The sequence below is a fragment of the Corylus avellana genome, chromosome ca1 (assembly GCF_901000735.1).
Source record: "Corylus avellana chromosome ca1, CavTom2PMs-1.0".
NCBI lineage: Eukaryota > Viridiplantae > Streptophyta > Magnoliopsida > Fagales > Betulaceae > Corylus > Corylus avellana.
Window position 1 is genome coordinate 43,953,202 of NC_081541.1, and position 19,041 is coordinate 43,972,242.

The following is a 19,041-nucleotide window of genomic DNA, read 5'->3' on the forward strand; positions in this document are numbered from 1 at the left end:
ATCCCAGGGACAGGTGGGTCCCACTAGATCTTCCCATTGAATCTCCACCGCTCAACACTCCAAACCAAACTAGGCATCATGCGTTTCACGACGCTTTGACTTCTTCCTCTTCATAATCCCATACAACCAACACTACCTGCCTCCAAACACACTATCCAATCAAATCCTAAACGAACCCATTATTCTGTCTTTGACCCCAAATTTAAATTTAAATTTCTTTCTCTTATTCGCTGTCTCACACAGTCACACACATATGTCTCTCCAGGTGACCCACTAGATTACATCCCAACTCCCCCAATGTGGAGGCCCACATAACTTGACCCTTTTAAAATCACCCACGTGATTCGACGCGTCCTCGCACAGTCCCACCGCTCTAGGCGCTTCACCACACCTCTCTTTCTCTCTCTCTCGTTCTCTCTCTCTCTCTCTTTCAATTTCTCTGCAGACTAAGCACAAACCCTAAGGACAGGTCCACCGCCACAGGGTAATGCGGCGCCGTATTGATCACCGTCTTCGGAGTAGAATAACGGCAATGGTGGAATTGTTATCCGGTACGGGCATGACTATCGTAAGTGATGATCAGCTTTGTTAATATATAGAGAGAAGAGTATAGAGGAAGGATTATCATTGACAAAGAGAAGAAAAAGGAAAAAAACAGAAGAAAAAAAAAACACAATTGAAGAAAGTTATATTTTTGGCGTAGTATGTGTGATTTGGTGGCCCGCACGGGTCGGCATCAGCAACGGTACGAGGCCGGTTGTCGCCTAGTCGCCGGGTATATTCCCTTTTTCTTTCACTTTCTTTTTCACCATATATATGTATTTGTACGTATCTATGCGATGCATGCATGTATGTATACAGTATGCGTGTGTTAGTATGATTGACATTGATTAATGTGCAGTGGCTTTTGTTTTGTTTTTTTGTGTGAAAGTCATTTTCAGACGGGGCAATGTATTGAAAATCGGTGTTGGTAACTAGTCTTTGACTTCCCGTCGAATGGTCTGTTATTAGTTATTTGCTAATTTTTTTGTTTTTGTTTTATTGTATGGTGGTTTTTTGTGGTTTCTATTTGATTTTCTTTTTTAATGGTGGGGTTGGTGGGGATATGTGGATTGGAAAGAGGGTGTATGGATGTTTGATTTGAAGTATAAAAAACATCTCTTTTTGACCCAATTGAAGTTTAACTAGAAGTGAGCATAGGGAAATGTGGGCGGGAAAGGAGGGTGTATGGTTGTATGATTTATAGTAGAGAAAAGATCCTTTTTGACTCAATTGGGAATAGAAATGGAGAGATAATTATAAGTTCATTGGAGTTGAGCTTAGGGATTGTTCGGCACAGTTATTCTAACAATTTATCTTACTATTTACTAGTATGATTTTTTGAATGAGATGAGAAATGCTAGAGAACCAAACAAACGAATCGAAAAAAATTTCCAAATTGACGTGGCAAGGGTTTTTAAATTAAAGAAATACAATTCTCTTTTCCTTGTTTGCTACTCACGGTTTGCCATGTCAATTTTAGAAATTTTTCTGGCTTCATTTGTTTGGCTCCTTAGCACTTCTCTTTTTGAATTGTATTTACTATATGGTGATACTAGAAGAAGTTGGATGAGGGAATGTAGATACTGTCTGTGTGAGGAGCACTTGTTTTGTTCACCAAGAGAGAGAGGGAGAGAGATGTGCTTGCCTAAAGGGATAGTAGGATTAGGAATTTTTCCATTAGTGGCATAACAAATAAACATATAATGGGGATGTGATTTGGAGAAATTAGGAAGGAGACGGACTCTAGGCTACTGGGACTATGGAACTGTAAGGATAGCCTTTTGAAATTATTTCAACGATGCGAGGTCAGGGTGTGATTCGACCGGTTTATACAAAAGGGGTTGTACAAAGCAAATTTTATAATGTGATTGAAGAGCTGATTATGGTGAGTGTATGACTTCCATGTGTGATGCTTAGTGCTGATGGAATCTCCAAGACAAGTTTTTGTATGTTATCCTCAATAATTTTTTTTGATAAGTAATGTTATCCTCAGTAATGATATATATTGATGTTTTAGTGAACATTATCCATTTTCATGTGATAATTTATGTGAAGTAGCTCTAATGAGTATGGACAAGATGTTGAAATGCACCAAGCACCTTATAATTGATTGAATCATACCTCATGATTGATGAGAGATGCCTATGTATGCATGGCGTATTTTTTGGAGATGAGTTTGGTTGCATGTAATGAGGCATATTGTGGCATGATATTGCTTGGTTTGATTGAGAAATTACCTGTTGAAGTTTCGAATCAAGCTTTATTATAAATTCTATGCAATTGGGATCGAGATTAGTGGCTGTCATCCTTAAGGATATTTGTAGAACTTTATTCTTATAGGTGGCGTGAAGAAGCTCATTCAGCAGATTTTTCTTTTCAGGTGTATTCCATTTAGGCTTAGAAGTTCAGACAAGAGTGGAAATGCGGATACTGAGAAGATTGTTGAGTTGCTTATGATTAACTCAACTAGCGGACCAGGACTTTTGTTTCCAAAGGTAATAAGTTTGTAAAGTTTTTCCCACCCTGAAATTTTACTTTGATGTGAACCTTCAGATATTTTTGGTTCACTTCTCTGCTAGCTTGTTTATTAAATATGATAGTCTGTCTCTCTCCATCGCTTTATATTTATGTGTGTGTGTGTGTGTGTTAGGATAAACAGATTGAAATTTAGGCCAATTGCAGCACAAAGTTTCATTTTCCAACGTTAGATTCATCAGGAAAGTTTGATTTCACTCCTTGGAGCTCTTCTTTTTAAATAGGTGAAACAAAACATGTACTGGAACCAATTTGCAGTCTTGGACTTCTTTGATCAAGTTGGTATGGGACTTCTTTGATGAAGTTGTTATGCTGACTTCCTTCTTCCTATTATCCTTATATTGTTTTTTAAGCTATTTGGTTAGTCTGGTTATTGCTTTATGTTCCCTGTCAAATCTTATTCTTTAAGGTTTGTTGCAGTTCTCTTTACTGGTAAATTACATGGATATTATAATTTATCCAAAAAAAAATAAAAAAAATTAATGGATAATGTTGTGTTCTCTTGGGGAATGTGAGAGGACTCCTTACCTTTTTAGCTTGCATGCCCTCTAACCTGTAGCTTTAATCCTATAGAAGGTTGTTCTGTTTGGAGGAAGGCATAAATTTCAAGTTTTCCAGCAATAGCTTATTGTTGAAATTTAAAACTGTACTTTTTCACGCCCCAAAAAATCATATGTCAAGTTGATTTATGTTATTTTAGGACTACAGGGATGGTGCATAGTGACCGATATCAATATGAAGGTTGATAGGATTGTTCATTTGGCTAGCATTAGGTCGTACAACTAGTTGCTTGCCCCTAAGTTATCACCAACCTTTTGGTCTAGTGATCTTTATGGATTAGGTTACAGTCCATTGCATTCTATGGAGATGGTATACTGGAATTGAGTAATGCCGATTAAACAGGTCTGTGAAGATTTATAATATGGTGTTCCATGCCACTTTTATTCTGCTTGGCAAACATTTTTTTTTTTATGTTTCCAAATTGATGAAATGTGTGCTCTAGACGTGCTCTAATGAAATGGGATATATGATCCATTGCGATTTATTTTTCTTATGTTGGTGCATATCAATTGATTTGACATTAAGCTATAGTAGGAGTGGGTAGTGAGTGTACTTAGAATTCATACCTTGGTACACAGGTTGTCACACATGACTCAACAGATGCAAACAAGCATGCATATATGCTTCAATGTGCAATGCATTTTAAATTTTATGTTTACAAAAGCAAAAAACGCACAAAAAGCTTCTAATGAGAAATGTATAATAAAAATAATGAAAATGACATTATTAATATAAAGGTATAGTTTGTTTTTGAACTAACAATTAAATTTGGTTTTCTTTTATACACTTACAAAACTGAACCACAAAATTGAGATGATTTTATTTTTTAGAATTTCTTTATTTTCCTTTTCTGATAAGTAACAGATTTAGTTTTATTTTTGAAAAAATGTGTAAGAAAGTGCTGCAACCTTGTAACGAATAGAATTTCCTCATGGTTATTAAGTTTTCAAGAACTTATATTCGCCTGCTTTTAGTTCAGGATCAATTCATCAAATATTAAAAAAAAATCAAGTGGAATTCTATCATATTCTTCCATTATTTGAAAAGTTAGGATAGACTTTTAATTGGGAAGCAATGTTTTTGTCTTTTCAAATGAAATGCAAATTAGCCAGTTTTTGATTACTTGGAGATTTCTAGCTTGTGTGGTTTATCAATTTCTATTATGTGCTTTCCTCACCATCATTTAGAAAGTGTGGAGGTGATAAGAATTCACACTGTTTTTTCATGAATTTGTTCTTGTCTCTTATAGGGAGGCTGGGAGAATGATGAAACTGTTCAAGAGGCTGCAGTTAGGGAAGCTATTGAAGAAGCTGGAGTTCGAGGGGATCTGATGGTAAATTTGTCTTCGTTAATTTCAGTCTTTTTTCCATTATACTTCTATGATATTGTTATAAACGCCCTCAGATTATTTTTCTTTGTCTTGATCCTTTGAAGTATTGAAGTTGATTTGATTGTTTCTGTTTTAAATGTTGCATTATAGCTTTTGAATAATTCTCCTATTTAACTTGGGATCCATTTGGAGAAACAACTATTGTGTATAAGTGCCTTGTTAGTCATTATGGTTGATATTTGATGCCGACATTTCAATACGGATCTACTTATGGTTGTTGTAATTATTATTTAATTTTTAGTGATTTTTAAAATAAAATATTTGGCATCCTAGATGCAGCAAACGCTGGCAAGTGCAACTACTAATGTAATCATGTGGTGTTGATGATTTTTATTGAAGTCCAGCGGAAAGGTAAAAATATTTTGCCAAAGAGCAATGTAACTTGTTCTGATTATGACATCTTAAAAGATCTAAACAATCTTGGTAGGAGAGATAACATGAAGGATGAAGGGAGGAAGGAAAATGGAGAGCGGATGCTATTTTTGACTGGTTGCAATGAGGGAAAAGGGAAGGATGAGGTGTGGTGTCTCTCAGCCCTGGCCACACATCTTTTTTCTCCCAGAAGTGGGAGGAAATGAGACCTGAAATGGGGAAGGGATGAGGGATGTTTTGTTTTTACGTATCTTTTCCCCTATCCTTAAATATTTAAGGCATATGGGTGAATAAATTAGCCACTCCTTTCCTTTTCACTTCTCCAACATCACTAGAAAGTCAATACTCTTCTAATTGATATATGCATAGGGTTTAGGAGAGAACAATCATGGCGTGGTGGGAATATTAGATATTGTTAGCTACAATTTTCCTTATATTTAGTTTTACACAATTCTGCTGTTATCTTGTCCATATTTTGGAAAAATCTTTCCTTTTTGGGTATTTTCTCCTGCATTTATGAGGTCCCAAAAGTGTTCGATGCTCTTGATTGAACTACTTGGTTGCAAAACAAACTCTGGAGGCTGTAAACCTCAGTCTAGTCTTCTGATTCAGTTAACACATAAGATTTGGCTGTAAAGGAGGAGCAAGATTCTGGTAACATGTTGAGCCTTTACCATTTGAATTAGTTTATTTATAATTTAATAATGTATGTATGTGGCATCTTGTTTTATATCCTTTTCTTTTGTTGCCTATTGTCTCTAGAGCTGTGATCATGTGACCTCTAAATTACATTATTGTTAGACGTGAGGTTGGGATAGATTTTTCCAGCTGCTTCTTTGTCTTCTCATATAGGCCGAACTAAGCAAAACAACTGCTGTTAATGTTTCTTGGTTTCAGGATTTCCTGGGGTATTATGACTTTAAGAGTAAAACCCACCAAGATGAGTTCAGCCCAGAAGGTTTATGTAAAGCTGCGATGTTTGCTTTGTTTGTCAAGGAGGAGCTCGAGTCATGGCCAGAGATGAGCACCCGAACGAGAACTTGGTTAACTGTACCGGAGGCAGTGGATAGGTGCCGGCATTCATGGATGAGGGACGCCCTGGAGAATGGCTTCTCCAAATGGTATGCAGAGAGAGCGATGAATGCAGGGGAGGACATTTCTGAGCAACAGTGACTTGCTGGGTGTTGATAAAGTAAAGCTACGGCAAGTCTATGGCAGAATTGTTGTGAAGTGACAGAACACTAGCAATGAAATTGCTGTTCATGATGATATGGTTACCTCTTTTTTTTTCTTTTTTTTTTTATTCTAAGTTTTTTTTTTTTTTTTTTTCCTTGTGAGTTTACCTCTCTGACATTTTAATTCAGAGGGTATTCAATGTCATTTTAGCTTAAGTTTCAGCTTCCCTCCAGGATTTTCATTGATATATAACAGTTTCATTTACAAGCGAATCACATGTATTTTGGACACATTAGTTTAATAGACTAAGTTGAAGGAAAACTGTCCTTTGTGTAGATGGAGCTGCTAGATAAAACAGTTCAAATTATTGCGCTTAAATTTTACAGTGCTTTGTGCCTAAAGTTATCATTTTCTTTAACCCAGTTCTGCAGTCGACCTGAAGAGGCCACAAGGTTCTTCCCCCCCCCCGCCCAGCTTATAAGTTGCCCTATTATCGTATCATGGGCTCTTGCACAAAAACTTTGAGGATAGGTAGCAATGAGAATGTTGCATAGTGGTGCAATTAGTGTGGATTAGAAATCTGAGAGCATAGTGGTGCAATTAGTGTGGATTAGAAATCTGAGAGCATAGTCTCCTAAACTTTTTGAGTTGTTAAAGTGGAGATTAAGTCTGTAGTATCATTTGGTGATGACAATTGTGTAGTCAGTGTAGAGGTTTCAAATGTTAATGTTAACTTTCAAGCCCCATGTGGACAAATTCATGTGAATTTGACACGAAATTAACAAGTTAGAGTTAAGAGCTTTGACCCGTTTAATTAAATAGGTCAAGTTAAAGTTGACTTATATTATCTTATACATGTACTTCTACATGACTTGAACCTGACACACGATATTTAAGATTAATAATTTTTGACACGACTCATGAATTCAACACGAAATTAGCATGTCTTTCCATGGTTAGAAGATATGATTTTTTTTTTTTGTTTTTTCAAAGAAAGTTAGAGCTAGGGGGCTTGATCTATTTAATTAAATGTGTTAAATTATGGTTAATCTATGTAGTCTTATATCTATGTTTGACATGACCCAATCATAAAATGCCACCCCTTAATTTGTTCCATCAAAAGAAGATTTACTTTAGAAGAGAGCATTTGCATTAGTGAAAAAATTGGGGCCCTTGTTGTAATGACTTATCCAACTTTATTACGAGGCAAAGGAGAGAGAACGGGTGTGAATATTGCATGCTGATGGAGCATATCCAAATGCCCAAGATGCTGAACATATATATGTCCAGTTGGTCCAGGTAAGAAAAGTAGTTCCCCTACATCTGAATCATTTGTTTGTTGTTGCTAACTCATGGTTTTTGTGCGTATGAACCTTAGAAGCTTATACACCATATCATTTAATAATTTCAAGGATCACCAGATAAATTTGTAGCATAGAGAGTAGGGTAAGGGAAAGGGCAATAGACTTGTTTTCGGAGTAGACACCAAAAATTGATCATGTCTTTCATATTTCATACTCATTTTGTGAATTTTACTTAATTGATTAAAATAACAAAAAAAAAAATAGCGAGTACATTTTTACAAATAGTCGTTTTTTTTTTTAGTTGCCATCAAACTTTGCTTCAAATTTCACATCCGCTTTCATCGAGAAGTGCTAGCATCACATGTGTACCAATTTACCGAGAACACCAGCATCACCGCACATGTGATGTTACAGTCCATGATGGTAGTAGAATAATTTGCAAGCACTTCATTTGCTTCCTTTTTAATTCCACAACTACACCTAAAATCTTCTCCATTAATTGATTCATCATCGTGTTCATTATATCCATAACCTTCTCTAAAATCTGCATGTCAGGTTTACCTTCGCCAAGACATTGAAAATGTAATTCTTGAAGTTGATGTGGATACCTTATGCCTTGGAGATGGAGATTTGTTCGATACTAGTTCATTCTCCATCCCAATTCTCAGTGCTGATATCCACCTAAAATGGCATTGATGTATTGGTCAAAAAAATATAGATGCATATTCAATACACCATTAGTATAAACGTATAGAAGAATGTTAGACTTACAATTTTTTTTTTTTTTTTTTAAATCTTATAAACTTATGTGGCACAACATACATGAGAAAAAGTTGAATAATTTTTTTGAGAAGTTCAATTATGTTGTGCCAGTCAAAGCTAATATTTTCCAATTTACTTGCAAAATATAAATTGACTAGTAACAAAAGAAACCATTAATGACTTTGTCAATTATTTCAAGTATTCACCTTAATCAAACCCGGGTGATATCAATATAATATCTTGTTGGAACTTGTTGCAATAGGAACTAACAACTTCTCCCACACAAATAGTCAGCTTTTCCATATATGTCATCCTAAAATGAAAATTCAATTTACAAAAGGTTTAAACACTACAACATAAAAAACTAAGTAATAAGTCTATAAAATACCCAAAACCATACTCATCAGGAGAATATTTTCTTAAATGATAGAATTTTTTATGATATTACCTAGCTATTTTCCCAAAACCGAACATTCCCTACTCTTGATTTGTAGAAGAAAGCCGTTGAACAAGTGTACTTGTGGCTTGGAGCCCTTGACCAAGTGCATTTACGCTGTCAAAAGTTTAAATAGACCGAACATGAGTATTTGAGGGATGGATCTAATGAAGCAAGAATTAGGATCCTCTTCATTTTATTTGAACTTAGTTATAGTGGAGGGGTATTTTTATTCCCTCAAAAAGTGAAAAGACAAAAATACATCTTCACTATAACTCGGTCAGATCTTTTCCGGTTAAAGTAAAAGAAGTAAATTTAACCATTAAATTAATATCTTAATAAAAGTCCCTCAAGTAATATTTGTGATGGTCTCTGAAATGTACTGCAACTTCCTCCGACAGCCAGGCTTTTTTTTTTTTCCTTCTTTTAGTGAGATGAGACTTGAGAGTGTGAAAGCATGGACAACCAAGTCATTTATACATGTCTGATCACACTTTCTCCTTCACGTGAAAATTTTCTCACAGTAACAGAATCATCGGTACAAATTTGACTAGTATTTTATCGCATTGATGGTTATTTAGTAATTATGCTTTCTTCCCCTATGCACGCGATGGGCGTGACTGAGATGAAGAGAGAGACTTATATCTGCAAAAACATGTCCTTTTGATTTTACAAAGAATCAAAGGTGTGTAACTAAAATCTGTCCTTTTGATTTTTTACTGTGGTTATCCGCATTTTATGTAATGAGCATTTTTTGTGTGTGCCTATTTTAGTTTATTGAGTTTTCTTTGGGTCTCTATTACGGCCTATCTTAAATGATTTTGAAAATAATTTGGACCGATTTTTAGAACTTGTTTTACTTTTTGTTAAACCGTAACGTTTTCAAAATATGTTGATTTTACATCACTTTTGCCTTTTTACCAAAGTAAATGAGTGAATTAAAAAAAAAAAAAAAAAAAAAAAACTCTAAAGTAATGTAAACATAATATATACCTAAATCCAAAACGACATCATTTTGGTGAATTTATTAAATAAAAATGTATTATATATAAAGGCTATGCGAATGCGGTTATTAACCGTATTCATATACCCTAAAACCAACATCTGCATCCGTATGAGCGGATAGTAATTTTTGCTAACTACATTTGCATCTCCATATACAAATACCGGATACTTACCAATTGCAAATGTAGGGTTAATATCCGCCCATAATATATACACCCCTACCATTCTTTTGAACTAAAATCTATCATTCTCATTTATCATTCGGTAGTTGGAGCATTTGATGCGTTGCATGCAAATAAGTTGGCAGCCTTGCTTTTGGTTACTGTTTTTGCGACCTATTTCTAAGTCTTTGTTCCAAAATACACAGAATCAAGTTATCTTTTATCCATTTCCTATTTCGGTTTGTATTTACTGCACTTCGTCTTGGATATATTGCAAAAATTAGTAAATTTAAGGCAAGAAAATAAAGCTAAGACCAAAGTAAAAAATACTAGCCTTCCAACGCTCAACTGTCTTTTTCGGGTAGCCATCATAATTTGTACGTAGTCTTCCATATCAAAAGATACAGGTGACAAATTTCCTTTTATGAAAAAGGATAAAAAATCAAGCCCAAAGTATTAAATAAAAACAAAAAAGAAAAAAGATTCATTTGCAAAAAGGACGAAAAACATATATACATTGGATGGACATATTTTTATAGGGCGCGAAAGAGAAATACAAATCGGTTTGCAAGACTCAAAGAGTCTAACGTTGATCTGATAAGCTAACAAATAATTTTTTGAAGTCAACATTAGACTTGCCCTCCAATCCCAAAAAAATTTATGCAACGCATCATTAGCCTTTGATACTGCCTATGTTCCTATCTCCAATGGCAAGTGTAAGGCAGAACAACTCCGCATCATGGCATCATTGAAGTGGAGGAAGACTCGTATCTTCATAGAGCCTATTAAATTCCATACTTACATTTTCAAGATATTGAAGGAGAGAAAACCTAAAATGTAGATTTCGAAGAATGCAGTAGTTTTAATGAGCAACATGATTAATCACATGATGGAGAGAATATTAAGTGCTACGTTGGAGATGATAAGCTAACAAATAATTTTTTGAAGTCAACGTTAGACTTGCCCTCCAATCCCAAAAATTTATACAGCGCATCATTAGCCTCCAACGCAAATTCGATGTCATGGCACCTGCTATATAAATTTTTGGGATTGGAGGGCAAGTCTAACGTTGACTTCAAAAAATTATTTGTTAGCTTATCATCTCCAACGCAGCACTTAATATTCTCTCCATCATGTGATTAATCATGTTGCTCATTAAAACTACTGCATTCTTCGAAATCTACATTTTAGGTTGTCTCTCCTTCAATATCTTGAAAATGTAGTATGAAATTTAATAGGCTCCATGAAGATACAAGTCTTACTCCATTTCAATGATGCCTCTCCTTCAATGATGCGGAGTTGTTCTGCCTTGCACTTGCCATTGGAGATGCTGCCAATTTTTTCTCCATCCTCTTGAAGAAGAAGATGCAGAGTTGTTCACCCTTGCACTTGCCGCCATCGGAGATGCTGCCAATTCTTTCTCCATCACGATGCTATCATCCACCTGCAATGACATGCACGTATTGGTCAAGAAAATACAGAGGCATATATACAATGCTTCATTATTAGTATAAATCTATAACTAAGCACCCCGAAAGTTAAGAAAGTAGACATCGAGAAAAAAGCTACTCAACTGGAGTTGGTTCGAGAAACCAATAGCGTTCAATTTTCTAGTAGTCCTGAAAAAAATGTCAACCATTATCAATATAGATCGTAATAAATTGACAAGTAACCCCTCCCAAAAAAAAAAAATATTAATGACCTACTTGATTATTTTAAGTGCTTCATGAACCGAGCGATCGTCACCGCTAACGATCGAATCTCGAGCTCAATCCGCTCCTCATTGATGAAGGCCTCTTGTACTGAGTAAACTGACATGAATTTAAAATACATGTACTTGTCACATGCATTTTTGCATGCAATTCTTATATGCATCTTGAACACATGTTAACTCAAAAGATTAGGTTGGAAGATATTTCTCCAACCACTTTAAAGAAAAACTTTGTACTTATACAAATTCTTGAGTATTGAGCATAAAAATAAATTACACTGCCAAAGTTATAATATATTTACAACTAAGACTCATAGTGCAATACAATAGAAATTGGTAATATGACAGAACAAAAGATCTGCTTGTCCAAACAAACATTTAATTTTGAACCTCGTACGTGAGCAATTATAGAACTGGAATCTCATAAACATTCTAGCCCAAGTTTTTCGGAAAAGATCCATTTAGTGCATTTAGGAGGACAATATTGTCCATTTACTTTTTTGGGTAAAGTATTTTGGACAAATATGCCCTCCTAATTGCACTAAAGGGGTGCTCTCCATTTTCAAGTGAAATGGAGAGGATCCGTTTCTAAGTTTTTTCTTCAAATAAGTGCTGAGGCTGTTCAAATTTGGAAATCATGAGATAATATGCACCAGTAGTGTTGTTCATAAATGATCTGTTGCATTCAAACTCTCAAAGTATAGGCAACCATAAGCCAATGAAGCGACAAAGAAATTGATCCACTCAAGATGATTCCATACAACATAGGGGATGATGACACATCATCTTGCAATGAAGCATACATGGATTTATGTCTCCCTCTTCTAAATTCTTTCATTATCATCAGGGAACAAGTATGGGTTGGTGCCAAGCCTCCAAAAAGAGACTATATATATTTATATACTTATGTATTTATATAAGTTTGTTCCCCAAAATTACAAATCCTAGGTCTACCTCTGGCTGCAACCAGATGGCTTCACTCTGTTGTGTAATTTCCAAAAAGTCGGTGGTATATAGGTTAATGAAAACTCATGATTGCCAAATAAATGGCCAATTCTGAGATAACTGGTTTCCAATTGCAGTAGATAAAAATAATAATGATAATAATTAAAAATAAGAAAAAAAATTGCAGTAGTTTTGAAGATGCGGAATGAGCCTTGTGGTAAATGTCAGCAGGAGCTTGATCTTATGTAGTCAATGGTCATATTGAAAAGAATTCTGACATTGGCTGAAGGTTTTAATGGAAAGATGCATAGCTGGACTTACCCTGGCATTCTTAATCTTTCCGAGCAGGCATTTATCCATGTGTTTGTAAGTTCTCATCTAGTTAAGAAGATCAAGAAACGCCATCATCCTCATTTAAAAGAAAAGGGCTGTTGATATAAGGTTGATATCCAGCATCCATCATATTATTTACCAGCTTTCCAACTACTTGATATATCTCCCATATCTGACAATGGACCCTATCTTTAGCTACAAACTCATGTCTCACATTCCTCACCTCAATCCAACTATAAGCTGCTTCATTCCTCAAACCTCTCTCGTCCATGAGCCTTCTCACTCTATCGGCATCACCCCATCTACCAGCTGCAGCATAAATGTTTGATAGCATAACAAATCTTGCAGCATTGTTGGGTTCCAACTCAAACAGAGCTTCTGCAGCTCTTCTAGCAAGATCCAAATTCCCATGGACTCGACAAGAACCCAGTAGTGCACCCCACATCCCCACATGATCTGAACCATTATTAGGAGCTTTCTTAATTAACTCCACTGCTACATCAAGTCTGTTGTTCCTCCCAAGCAAATCAATCAATATTGCATAGTGATTGGGTCTTGGATTTACATCATAATCCTTCTGCATCGAGTCAAGAATTTGGATTGCTTCAGATAGTAGACCAGTGTGGCTGCAGGCAGATAGCACCCCCAAAAATGTGACAGGATTTGGTTTTATCTTTGCTTCCATCATTCTCTGAAATAGAACAAGTGACTTCTCCCCAAGTCCATTCTGAGCAAATCCAGTTATTAATGAGTTCCAAGAGACGATGTCCTTTTCAGGCATCAAATCAAACAATGTTTTAGCAGATTTCATGTCTCCACACTTGCAATACATGTCAATTAAAGCATTAAACATGAACACATTAAACAAGTTGCTACTAGTACTCCTTCGAATGATGAGCCCATGAATCTGTTTACCTCTTTGAACAAGTGCTAAATCCGCACAAGCACTTAAAACACTAACAAAAGTATGAGCGGCAGGCCAGACACCTTCTTCCAGCATTTGCTGAAAGAGAACCAATGCTTCAGTCCCATGCCCATTTTGTGTAAAGCCTGCGACCAAAGCAGTCCAAGAGACCGTGTTCTTAACGGGCATTTCATTAAATAACCGACAAGCATCATCAAGTCTAGATGCCTGAGCAAAAGCAACAACCATTGAAGTCCACGACACAACATCCCTCACCGGCATTCGACTAAAAATAGAATATGAGGTATCGGGTTCACCACATTTTCCATAAGCATCAACCAAGGCATTATGAATAATCATATTAAACTCCAAGCCCATAATAATTGCCGCCCCATGAACTTGACCCAACACTGCTAAAGCACCCAAACGAGCACAAGCACCCACTATACTGACTAGCGTGAATTCATCCATGATTAGACACTCGCACTCTTTTTGCATTTGTAGAAAGAAACTAATAGATTCTTTATGAAACCCATGATGGGTAAAACCAGAAATCAATGAGTTATAGCTAACGAGGTTTGGTTTCGGCATTTCTTCAAACAGTTTATGAGCTTTACTGAATATGCCTGTTCCAGAGTACATAGAGATCATAATGTTCCAAGAAGGAGCGGTTTTAATGGGAAGGTCATCAAAGGTCTTTTGGGCACTTTCTGTGGAGTTGCATTTGGAGTACATGTCTATGAGCCCGTTGGTTAGGAAGGGGTTGAAGGAGAGCGCTGTTTTGATAAGGTGTGAGTGCATGGCCATGCCTAGTTTTAAATTCTTGGTCTTCATGCATCTTGCAATGGATGATGCGTATTGATCTACGGCTGAGATGATATCACTAGGGAGCATGACCAATGGCTTGATCAACAGCTGGACGGAACATGACCGTTAATGGAACTCCTATTCCAGAACAGCTAGTCTTTTCCGATGAAGAAGACGCGTATATATATAAGTAGGCGGGTCAGGTCGGGTCGGTGTCCTCTGTTCGGGTCAGATCGGTCGGGTAATGCCCAGTCCACTTTACTGAGCGTGAGAGACAACGGACAGAATTTTATGATATGACCTCTTTTCCCAAAACCGCCCATTCCCCGCCATTGATTTGTAGGAGAAAGGCTTCGTCCATGTGCATCTGTGGCTTGGAGCCGTTGAACAAGTGGATCTGGGCTGTAGGAGGTTTAAATAGAGCGAGCATGAGTATTTAAGAAATTGAATCATTTAATTAAAATTTCAATAAAAGCCTCTCAAGTAATATTTGTTATAATATAGATAAATAAATAAAGGTTTGTAAGAAAAAAAAAAAAAGAATTATGTCTTTTGGAAAATGAAAAAAAAAAAAAAAGAAAAAAAAAAAAGAAGAAGAATTATGTCTTTTAAAAAAGAACTATCATAATTGATAAAATATTTGTAACATATATATATATACAAAATTTTTGTAAATAGGTTTACTTTGCCCTCACACCAATCCAAGATTTTTGGCATTAATAAATACATATTTTTAATTATCCAAAGGGTAAATACATATATATATATATATATATATATATTTTTTTTAATATTTTACCTTGTGAAAAAAATGGGGACTCATTAATTTTTGATTTGGTACTTTTTCTACGAAACTAGATATGCCCTTGGTCTAGAGAGCCAAGGGAATTATAAAAGCTTTTATTTTATTTTAGTTTTAGTAGTTTAATTATACAATCAATAAATTAGTTTTAGTTTTAGTAGATATGCGCTTCATTGCACATGGACCTGTAGCATTACTCTGTTTTTGAAAGAGTAATTCTTCTTGCATCTCTCAAAAAATGAGGTGGCTTCTAAAATTACTATTTTATCAAAATTCAATAATGATCAATTACAAGCACAATAATGATTTTAAGAGCCACATCATCCTCAGAGGGACACAAGAGTGACACAAGATAAACTTATAACATTACTTCTTTTGAAAGGGGAAAATTGGAAAAGTGGTATTTTTGTTTATTGTTTTTTATTTTATTTTTCAGAATAAGATCTTGTGCTTTCATGGTTATTGTATTTAGTGTTTTTAGATGATGTATCAACATTATATTGGTGGCTGTAAACGTAAGGTATTATAGTCCATCCTAGCAGGAGGGGCTCTAGAAATAAAAAAATAAAAAAACTCAAACTAGGTCAAGTAAATGGGTTTGAAACCCTACCCGAAACCCCGGATTTTGACCCATTACCCTTAAGCCTCTTTAGCCAAAGGTCCTTAGTCCTTAGTCCTTTTTTATTTTTGTTGTGGTTGTGGAATGAATATGAAAAAACCAATCAATATTTTAACAAATAAGGAACAAACACAATAAGAACACAAGAATGCTAGATGTGTTAAGTTATATTAAAAATCTAAGTGAAATTTTCTATTTTCTTGTTTTCAACCTTTTTTTCCTTGGTTAATTTTATTGAGAAGGTATTTCTCTATTTCTTGAGCTAAATGGTTACAAAGATCTATGAATTTGAAGAATTTTTTATCGTTTAGAGAATTTTATTCCCTAACAACTAGATTAGTCATGGAGGGATATTTGTTAATCACGAAGCTTTATCTTGATTTCTTATGTTTTAAAACCAGAGTAATATAATTCCCAAACAAAAAGGAAACAAAGACCCACAAAAGCTAAGACCCAAGGAGCCACGTAGAGTCTTGTCCTTGATCTTGGGCTTGAGCCTAAATCTAAAGGCCTGCAATCTCATACCCTTATGGCGCCCAACCTGTATGAGACACCCAATGAGCTTCTGTAGCCCAACGGCCCATGACCCATAACCCAAACCCTAATAATATATTCTCTCCAGTTTTGCCCTTTGCATTTTGCAAAGCCCCATCTCAAATTTCAAACCGTTGCTCCCTCCAACCCTCAATGTCAACCTATCTTCCTGAGGAATTGGTGCTGAATATACTGAGCAGGCTGCCCCCAAAATCCCTATTCCGATTCAGGTGCGTTTCCAAATTTTGGCATACTCTCATCGGAAATCCTGATTTCTTTACCTCAAATTCTCTCAACCGATCTATTCTCGGAGACCCCGATCGTTCTGCTCCTCTCCTTCTCGTCACAGATGAACACTCAATAGACTTTCCATATAAGCGTATTTTTTATTTCCTCTCTGGCGAGACCCTGGATTGCCAGTCTCAAATTATTCTCAAGTTCAATTCTCTGTATGAAGAGTTTAAGATTGTGGCTTCCTGTAATGGTTTACTGTGTCTCCACCAACACGTCCATGACAAAATCTATCTTTGGAACCCCGCAACTTCAAAAGCTTTAAAGGCTCTCCCGCCCCTCCGACGCGCGGGCTTGAAAATCGAGTTTGGTGTCTTTCTGTTCACCGTCGGATTCGGTTTCGACAGGAGATCCAACGACTTCAAGGTGCTGAGGATTTGTTACATTTTTGATAACGGCGATTGCGAACAACAAGTGGAAGTGTACCGCCTGAGCACTAGGAGATGGAGACGGCTTGACCTGCCCGACCCGTTTGCTGAATTTTACCTATGCGAGCTGGAATCCGCACGTCCAAATTTTCTTACCACTGTGTCAGATGGCGTTTTTTTCTGGTGGGTGATGCCCGCTATACATAAAGAGGAAATTGTTGCTTTTGACTTTGGCGACGAGTTGTTCCGAACGACGCCGCTTCCGGATGGTGTACATTTTTCAGATTTCACTTCCGTTAATTTTACGGTGTTAAATGGGTGCGTTGCTATAGTGGGTTTCCCTCATCAAAGAAAGCGTTTGCGCCGGGAAACACGCACTACTCAATGTTTGGTTATATGGGTTTTGTTTGAATTTGGTGCGGAGGAGTCGTGGACTAAACTCATCAATCTTCCACTTTTGCTAGACTACCCGGAAAGGCCCTTAGGATTTTTTAGAAACAGAGAGTTGTTTATGCAGAATGCGGAGGGACAGCTGGTCTTATACGATCTGTTAACCCATTCAAAGAAGGATGCTCCTCAAATTTACGGGAAGAGCAATAGGGGTAAAAGATTGTTGCGAGTTTTTCCCCTACACGAATTTGATGAGTTGGGAATGGATGGAGCTCGACCGCCCTAAGGTATGTCTCAATTCCATGTCCTTTTGCTTGTTTTTGTTTCTAATCATTATATTTTGCATATGCTTTGTCATAAATCTGACCGTAGCTAAGATCACCCTATGCAATGACAAAATCTTTGAACTTTGCTTGATACATGTACTCCAATTTTTCTGAAGTCTATTTATTGAATCAACTCAAATCATTGGTGAGGATGATTGAAATAGGAAGTTCATGAAGTTTATTTGTCAATTACTGCCCTAGATGACTAACCTCAATCTTTTAAAAAACTAATATGCTAATGAATTGTGAAGTGATGCTACTTTTTGTACTTGTTAATACCACATAAACCATTAGGAACTAATGGCCACGTTTGCCAACAGCCCGGAACGGTACTGTTCAAACTACAGTATCATTCTGATATGTGCAGCAAAAAGTTCAATATTAATTTTTTTTTTTTAAAAGCAAAATATTAAAAAAAAAAAAATGGAAGAGAAAGATCGGGGTGGTTCCAGCTACCCCTGGCCAAAATGGGGTGGCCAGACCACCCCATTTTTGGCCAAGGGGGTGGCTCCCTGGCCGATCTGGGCGGCCACCCCCTTGGCCAAAAAAGAAAAGAAAAAGGGATTGGGTTTTGGCCTGACCATTCCCTTGCGGTCAGTAGCCGCCACCCCATAATGCAATGTGTGAGCGGGGTGGCCGTAAAACCACCCTCAAATTCTTCTGCGGTCCGCCACCCCCCCACCGCAAGCTCCCCGCTTTTTTTTTTTCTGGCTTCGTACGGCCACCGCCATAGGTGGTCTCATCAATCTCAGATCGCTGTGGGTGGCTCGAGTCACCACCCCTGGCCAAAATGGGTGGCCAGACCACCCCATTTTGGCCGAGGGGTGGCTGGAACTACCCCGATCTCTCTCCTCTTTTTTTTTTTTTTAATATTTTGCTTTAAAACAAAAAATAATAATATTGAAAAGTACACTTTTTGCTGCACATATCAGAATGGTGCTGCACATATCAGAATGGTACTGTAGTTGAAATGAAATGGTTCCAACTACTGTACCGTTCCAGGCGATTGGCAAACGGGGCCAATATGACTAGTGCTGGTGTGTTTTCTGACCTGTGGGCTGATTCACAATTGTAAATGTTAATCCCCATGTCCCCCTGTATCCATAGTTTAGGGGTGGTGCTAGCAGGGCCAGGCAGTACGTGTCAGCAAACGTGTGCTGTTTGTATTCCTCAAGCCAAGGAGTTGATGGGACATTGGTCATGTCTGATTACTGTAGACCGACAGGCGCATTGTGATCGTACCGCTGAATTTTAGATAATTCAAATA

At 36.7% G+C, this 19,041-nt stretch overlaps 3 protein-coding genes across 6 annotated transcripts in view; 2 read left to right on the forward strand and 1 right to left on the reverse strand.

The window, feature by feature from the left end:
• Positions 1-351: 351 nt before the first annotated feature.
• Positions 352-6,438, forward strand: LOC132166636 (nudix hydrolase 16, mitochondrial). Of its 2 annotated transcripts, XM_059577494.1 has the most exons (5): positions 352-568; positions 704-775; positions 2,423-2,537; positions 4,388-4,471; positions 5,798-6,438. In XM_059577494.1, the coding sequence occupies exons 2-5, from the start codon at positions 705-707 to the stop codon at positions 6,071-6,073; spliced, it is 546 nt and encodes a 181-aa protein (XP_059433477.1). In that variant the 5' UTR covers positions 352-568; position 704; the 3' UTR covers positions 6,074-6,438. The 2 variants fall into 2 exon arrangements, with proteins under 2 accessions (XP_059433477.1, XP_059433470.1); XM_059577487.1 differs by having other exon boundaries at positions 352-775.
• Positions 6,439-10,255: 3,817 nt separating this feature from the next.
• LOC132164702 (pentatricopeptide repeat-containing protein At2g21090-like) lies at positions 10,256-14,818 on the reverse strand. Of its 2 annotated transcripts, none has more exons than XR_009438409.1 (3): positions 14,746-14,818; positions 11,319-11,363; positions 10,256-11,188 (listed from the first exon to the last, which is right to left on the reverse strand). XR_009438409.1 is itself a non-coding variant. In XM_059575257.1 (3 exons), exon 1 carries the CDS (start codon positions 14,529-14,531, stop codon positions 12,792-12,794), a length of 1,740 nt encoding a protein of 579 aa, XP_059431240.1. In that variant the 5' UTR covers positions 14,532-14,581; the 3' UTR covers positions 10,256-11,188; positions 11,319-11,363; positions 12,722-12,791. The 2 variants fall into 2 exon arrangements, 1 of the variants encoding a protein (XP_059431240.1); XM_059575257.1 differs by lacking the exon at positions 14,746-14,818 and adding an exon at positions 12,722-14,581.
• A 1,705-nt stretch (positions 14,819-16,523) lies between these two features.
• LOC132167068 (F-box/kelch-repeat protein At3g06240-like) overlaps positions 16,524-19,041 on the forward strand; it is a 4,395-nt gene continuing 1,877 nt past the window's right edge. Inside the window, exons 1-2 of one of the 2 annotated variants that reach the window (XM_059577962.1) lie at positions 16,524-17,735; positions 18,882-18,902. In XM_059577962.1, the coding sequence (XP_059433945.1) occupies positions 16,553-17,734 (1,182 nt within the window). In that variant the 5' untranslated portion in view covers positions 16,524-16,552 and the 3' untranslated portion in view covers position 17,735; positions 18,882-18,902. Of the gene's footprint in view, positions 17,736-18,881; positions 18,903-19,041 lie in introns of those variants that run through there. The other variant, XM_059577961.1, reaches the window with a different exon arrangement.

What these genes read in the sequence shown, in the direction of transcription:
- LOC132166636 (XM_059577487.1), top strand. Translation starts at nt 705, where the DNA reads ATGTGTGATTTGGTGGCCCGCACGGGTCGGCATCAGCAACGGTACGAG. An exon ending in CAGGACTTTTGTTTCCAAAG is followed by an intron (nt 2,538 to 4,387) that starts GTAATAAGTTTG and finishes TGTCTCTTATAG; the next exon opens with GGAGGCTGGGAGAATGATGA. An exon ending in GAGTTCGAGGGGATCTGATG is followed by an intron (nt 4,472 to 5,797) that starts GTAAATTTGTCT and finishes TCTTGGTTTCAG; the next exon opens with GATTTCCTGGGGTATTATGA.
- LOC132164702 (XM_059575257.1), bottom strand. Translation starts at nt 14,531, where the DNA reads ATGCTCCCTAGTGATATCATCTCAGCCGTAGATCAATACGCATCATCC.